Raw genomic sequence first — 7,026 nt, 5'->3', positions numbered from 1 at the left:
ATATATATAAGAAAATTAAGAAAATGGAGATATAGCATGAATACAATTTATCTGCAAAAATCCAAAGTATTCTTTTACAGATGTTTCAATTAAGCCTGAAAGATTAAAATAGGAATAATTAAATCATTATATTACGCAAAATCTCATCAGAGGGGTAGAAAAGATATACTGTTAGGTTATTAGGTGTTGTGTTTTCGAATCATCTCGGCAAACTTAGTATATATATATATATATATACACACACACACACACACACACACACACAAAATAATACAATTATAGTTTTATGTAGACAGACTCGTATATACATGCAAACTTATACACATTAATGTACAGGACCCAATGGAAGGCATGTTTGTGGACTCTGCTCCCTCGACCCTGTCAGAATTAAATAGATGAAGAAGATAGGATGAGATGAAATTTAAAAAATAACAAGTGGCAGAAGCAAGGTCTAGAATCACAGGACCTTAGAGTTGATTTAACAAAGACCAAAATCCTAGTAAGTATGAAAACAGACAAATCACTGGTCCCTTCAGGGAGATGGCCCTGCTCTGTATGTTGAAAAGGTGTTGGTGGAAACTCCATAAGGTGTTCTCAGTGCAAGTTATGGACACATAAGAAGTGCAGCGGCATCATAGGAAGGCTAAGAGAGTAAGTAGCCTGTGTGTGTGGCAGAAGTGCAGGTACATTAAACACTAGGAACATACAGAAAATTGACTCCCTCAAATGTTTGGTGGGATCCTTAGAAATAACTGATAATTTCCATTACTTGAGCAACCAAGTTAGCAGTAGAGGAGATAGTTCTGAAAGCATAGTGGTTAGAATAAGAACGGGTTGGGAAAAGTTCAGAGAGTTACTACCTCTGTTAGTAACAAAGGGCCTCTCCTTCAGAATGAAAGGCAGATTGTATGAAGCCTGTGTATGAATAGCTGTGCTATATGGCAATGAGACATGGGCTGTGACTACTGAGAATATGTGAAGGATTGGAAGAAGTGAAACCAGCATGTTCTGCTGGATGGTAATGTCAGTGTGCATGTATGATGAAGTGTGATTTGAGAAAACAATTTGGTATATAAGGCATCAGTTTTAGTGTGTGAGAGAGAAGACTGCACTCGTATGATCATGTGATGCATATGGATGAGGATAGCGGCATCAAGAAGTGCCAATCTCTAATTGTGGTGGGATCATGTGCAAGAGATAGACCCAGGAAGACATGGGACAAAGTGGTGAGAAAGGATCTTCAGACATTGGACCTCACTGAGGAGATGACAAGGGACCAAGACTTCTGGCAGTTTGCTGTACTTGTCAAGCTAGGTAAAATCATGGCCATCTATACATACAGGCATGTCCTTTACATCCCTCTTTTAGGTATGTCCTTTATGTCCCTCTTTCAGCTAGTCTTGCAGTCTTGTGGGTGCTGGTGCCATGTAAAGGCCCCTGTACTGGTGTCACATAAAAGCACCTATATCAATGTCATGTAAAATTGCCCATGTCAGTGCCACATAAAAACACCCATGCCACTGCCACGCAAAAGCACTTGTGCCAGTGTCACATCAAAGCACCCATGCCAATGCCATGTAAAAGTGTTCCTGTCTTCTCTTTCATACTTTAGCCTCTCAATTATTAGTATAAAATGCTTCTCTCTGTCAAACTAAGTTATCAAGCAACCTCACTAGTGCTAGTGCCATGATAACCATGTCAAAATGCCAACCCAATGTCAGTATCAAAATGAACATTAAATGATAATGGTGGTTGTGTTGTTGTTGTTGGTGGTGGTGGTGATGGCGGCAGCAGCTGCTGCTGCTGCTACTGTTGTTTGTGTGTGTGTATGTGTAGCTACATGTATTGCATCAACTGAGACATCTTTATTATAGTGTTCTGAAACATTATAGCACACTCCACCTAGCACAGCCATCATGTAGTGAAAAAATATCAACTTAGAACTAAGTGGAGAATAAAGAAGCAGTTAACCTGCAGGTATGTGTCTGAAGCACACATTATTAAAAAGTTGAAAGTACAATGAACCATCTTGTGTGTGTCCCACTAAACTGATATGCAGCATTTAATGGCATTTAGCTCCGAAGATGCTATATTCACACAATACACACATCTATTTGATGAACTGTATTTCATCAAATAGGTGCATGTTAGTTGTAATTAAAAGTTGTTCAATAATAAATCAACTGTCCCTCCAACCTTTTCTAATCTAGATTTTCCCAAAGAACATTGGTTGGAAGCAGTGAATGCGACCATAATTCTAATGCCTGATGAAAACCGAGAAGTCTTACAGTCACTTCTACTCTTTCTCCATGATATTTCAAAAACCGCTGACCACCACAAGGTAAGACTGCTTTAAGGATTTATTTGTTTGCTTGTTTGATGGGGAGTCGTTTCAGTCATTTATTTTTTGAGACTTTTTGGTTTTGTTTTATTCTTAGATGTCTTCCATTTCTCTCTCTTTATTCTTGAATTGTCTGCTGTTATTTATCTCCAGGTCAGCCCTTATTGAACAGACCCATGATTAAAGATGCTATTGCTGTGACCATCTTCTCTTTTTAGAAGCATCTTGGACTAAACCTTTATATGTGCCCTTTTTTTAAAAAAAAGACAGTAAGGTGTATTTTGAGGGAGGATTGATGCTATTTCTTGCAGGTCAACCCACTGCATAACTAATTCCCTTTGTAAAAAATATTGCTGTTGTTATTGTTTTGGAGAGAGGATGTTATAATTTATTTTCTCAAAATGTTGAAGTGATGATAGTTATGGTACTGGTTGTACCATAAGGTCAGTTTTGATTATGCAAACCTATGATCAAAGTCATTCCTGTCATGACTGTCTCCTCTTTTTTCCTGACACTCTGCATTTAGAATCACTGATGTTTGTAATTAATGTTTAGGCACTTGATACCTGTCAACACTATGGAATATATTTTAGAATTTCAGTCCCCCTCTCCAAAGCAATAGTAAGAGATGATATAAACGTTATTTTTTACTCGCTGTATTTGGACTTCTTTATTTATCAACCTACTATTTTTTGTATATTGTTATATTTTAATATATTTTTACATGCTCTTGTTTATATATATTGTATATATATTTTAAGTTCTTTTTCTCTAGAGGGTGTGCACTCCTAGCATATATATATATAAAGTTAGCTAGCAGAGTTGTTAGTACACTGGGAAAAATGCTTAGCAATATTTTGTCTATCCTTACATTTTGAGTTCAAGTTCCCCTGAGACTGACTTTGTCCTTCGTTCTTTTTGGATCAATAAAATAAATACCAGTTGTACACTGGGGTTATTGCGATCAACTTTACTATTCCTGTGTAAGAGTATGAAAAAGAACTGCACCCCTCTGCCAAGCCATGTCAAGCTAGTGTGGCAAAGTAGGCTCATCAAACCAATATGATCTCAAGCTCAAATTCACAGCCTCCACATTGGACTGTGGCTGGTGGAGAGAACGTGCTGGAGCCTTCATCCTGCAGTGGACTGAACACAGGCAATCCAACCCCATCCAATATATATATATAGTGAATAGATAGAGATAATAGATCCAGGCTAATCACATCAAATGATATGGAATAACCTGTGGCTGTTTAAGGTAAACAATCCCCATGTATTTTACCTGATGGGTAAATCCTGAGTTTATTTTGTTGAAGTATAAATAGTTAACTGAGTGTATGTATATCCAAGACGAATAAAATAAACACAGAGAATAATACATCTACACAGTTTTTTATTATTGCAGCTATTTATGCAGTGTGTTCATTTATAACTTCTGTCCAACATATGTTTTTTTCTGCATGGCTATCTTGTTAAATAGTGTCTATTTGCATCTTGTTGTTTCATCTACATCCAGATTTCATCCTGGTTAAGAACTTATCCATGCAGCTTTATTGAAGATGTTGCCACTATCGAAATTTCAAGTGAACTGCTTCAAACTTTAATTGTGGTAACACCTTGAATAAATCTGCACAGATACGTTTTTAAGTAGGATGAAACCCAGATGAAGATGAAAACAAACACCACTTAACAAGATATTCATGAGGCAAAAACATATGTTGGACAGAGGTTTTAAGTGAATATTCTTTATAAATGATTGTAATAGCAAAAACTGTGTAGATGTATAATTCTCTATTACTCTTAAAACTCAATTACTGATGATAAAATTTTTCCTTTATCATATTATATTGCACTGAACTTGTTTATAGTGATTTTTAATATACACATTAGCATTTTAGTTAAATCAAACATGGCTTCCAGACGACTTCGGAATCTCCCGCAACTCTTCTGGATGGTCTCTTTGTTTAAGTTGGTGAATGCTGCCATAATCCTTGCCTTCAGTTCATCTTTCATGTTACAGGGAGTTTTGTTGATCTCTCACTCAACTGCACCCTACACATAATAATTAAGGGGGTTACAGTCTGGGGAGTTAGGGTGGCCAGATATTAAGGGTGATGTGGTCACAGAAATTGTCTGACAGCCATGACTGGGTTGTCCTGCTTGTGTGACATAGTGCAGAGTCCTGTTGCTAGGCATAGGGTCTTCCAGCAGCAACCCTTTAGACCCAGGGCAGCACCACCTCTTCCAGGCACTTGATGTAGGCTTACGTGTTGAGTCCGAGGCCATGTGGGAAGATGGCCATCATTAGTGGTCAATAGTGATCAGTTCAAACACCATGAAGTTGACTGGATGTTTGATTTTGATCACTCTTAGTACATGTCCTCAGATTGCACTGTCCCCAGACTGACAGCCAAACACTCTGAAATGTTTGTATTGGAGCTTCTGGCATGAATAGCAAGCGGTGCATCATGGTGCTGTTTTTCTCACAGACAGTGCCCAACTGACCCTACTATACTGTGTAGTTGATAAAATCAAAAGCAGTGCACATATGTGAAATTAAAAATATAAAATGGCAACAATTTACCCATCCCACCCTGTATATATATATATATATATATATATACACACACACACACCATCCTTGGGTAGATTTTCTGTCTGGTCAGCTCCTATCAACAGTCTTACCCATGCATGCATGGAAGATGTACGTTAAAAGATGATGATGATGATGATGATGATGATATATGCATATATAATAAATGAAAAAATGCATTGTAAATAAACAATGACACATAAAAAAAATGATGATGAGCTGGCAGAAATGTTAGCGTGCCAGGCGAAATGTTTAATGATATTTCACCTGTGTTTATGTTTAGGCACAGGCTGTGTGGTAAGTAGCCTGCTTACCAACCACATGGTTCCGAGTTCAGTCCCAGTGCGTGGCACCTTGGGCAAGTGTCTTCTACTATAGCCTGGGGCCAACCAAAGCCTTGTGAGTGGATTTGGTAGGTGGAAACTGAAAGAAGCTCGTCGTATATATATATATATATATATATATGTATATGTATATATATGTATATGTATATATATGTATATGTATATATATGTATATGTATATATGTGTGTGTGTATATTTGCGTGTCTGTGTTTGTCCCCAACACCATTGCTTAACAAACCGATGCTGGTGTGTTTACGTCCCCGTAACTTAGCGGTTCGGCAAAGAGACCGATAGAATAAGTACTAGGCTTACAAAGAATAAGTTGTGGGGTCGATTTGCTGGACTAAAGGCGGTGCTCCAGCATGGCCCCAGTCAAATGACTGAAACAAATAAAAGAATATTAAGGGTACAACTGAACAGGAGACAGACACAGAGGGTCCCTAATTCTTCATCAGTTATCAACCAAAGTGGTAATACTCAGTTTTGCACCATTAACCCTTTGAGCCTGTAACACTGGTTTACCAGTGGATGGCTTATTTTTCACTATACCATAGCACCACTCGACTGGTGGAGTGCATCTGCACTAAAGTACGATGATTTATGTTTATCCAACGATCAAATAATAAAACTTTACAAGACAAGAGGCCAAGAAATTTCTCATGTGGGCTACCTACACTGCATATGTTATATTCTAGTCCCTTTATCTGGATCAGTACAGTGTAGGACTTGTCAGTGAGTTTCACACAAAAGCTGTTTGCAGAGCTCATGATCACGAAGTCCCTGTTCATCTCCAAAATGTAGGCCACCACCATCCACACATTCCAGATGATGGGTCAACAAACACACTGTGTGTTGTATGTACCAAGAAGTACAACAAATTCAAGTCAAAAACCCCGGTGTTCCTTACAAGGATTATCCAGTCAAAGCAATCAAATCAGCCGTCTGTTGCCAAGAATGCAAGATTCATCTCTGTGTCAAAAGAAGATCAACATGCTGGACTGATTGGCAGACCAAGGTGGAATATTAGCACTAGGAACCAGGTAGGCATCTCTGTTGTATGTTTGTGTTGTCAGATTGTTATTGACATTGATATTTTTGTTTTGAGAGCTGCAATTGATACTTAGCCAATTTGCAGCTTATTTTGCTCAGGAAGCCAGCTATATGGTCAAATAAGGTTCAGGAGATCAGGGCTCAAAAGGTTAATGATAATGGTATGAAACAGTGTATTACCATTTTGTACCCTCAATACACGTATATATCTGTCATTGCTTATTTACAATGCATTTTTTCATTTATTAAATAATGGAGCACATGCACACCCGGCTTTTTAAACAATTGCACTTCTGATTGCCCTGCTTGATCTGTAGAAAACGCATAGGTAGAAACTCTATAAGATGCACCCAGTGCAAGCTATGGACACATAAGAGGTGCAGCAATATCATAGGAAGGTTAACTAGGAAGTTAGTTTTTGTATGTAGCAGATGTTCAGGAGCTATAAACACTGTAAATGTGCAGAAAACAATTTCTGCCACATTCCAGGGAGAAAAACTAGAAGTGGTTGATAGCTTCTGCTATCTAGGTAACCAAGTTAGTAGTGGGGGAAGGTGCGCTGAAAGTGTAGCTGCTAGAATAAGAATGGCCTGGGCAAAGTTCAGAGAGCTCTTACCTCTGCTGGCGACAAAGGGTCTCTCTCTCAGAGTAAAAGGCAGACTGTATGACGCATGTGTACGAACAGCCATGCTTCATG

The 7,026-nt window shown here is 38.3% G+C and overlaps 1 protein-coding gene across 3 annotated transcripts in view; it reads left to right on the top strand.

Annotated features, from left to right (window-relative positions):
• The window catches only part of LOC106880368 (rho GTPase-activating protein 7), a 216,516-nt gene extending 210,218 nt beyond the window's left edge, over positions 1-6,298 (top strand). The window contains exons 9-10 of one of the 3 annotated variants that reach the window (XM_052972397.1): positions 2,211-2,341; positions 6,081-6,298. In XM_052972397.1, coding sequence (XP_052828357.1) covers positions 2,211-2,341; positions 6,081-6,281 — 332 coding nt within the window. In that variant the 3' untranslated portion in view covers positions 6,282-6,298. Of the gene's footprint in view, positions 1-2,210; positions 2,342-2,494; positions 2,525-6,080 lie in introns of those variants that run through there. The other 2 variants (XM_052972398.1, XM_052972399.1) reach the window with 2 other exon arrangements.
• Positions 6,299-7,026: the final 728 nt, after the last annotated feature.

This window comes from Octopus bimaculoides, chromosome 13 (assembly GCF_001194135.2).
Source record: "Octopus bimaculoides isolate UCB-OBI-ISO-001 chromosome 13, ASM119413v2, whole genome shotgun sequence".
NCBI classification, from domain to species: Eukaryota; Metazoa; Mollusca; class Cephalopoda; order Octopoda; family Octopodidae; genus Octopus; species Octopus bimaculoides.
This window is presented reverse-complemented; position numbering and strand designations above follow the sequence as displayed.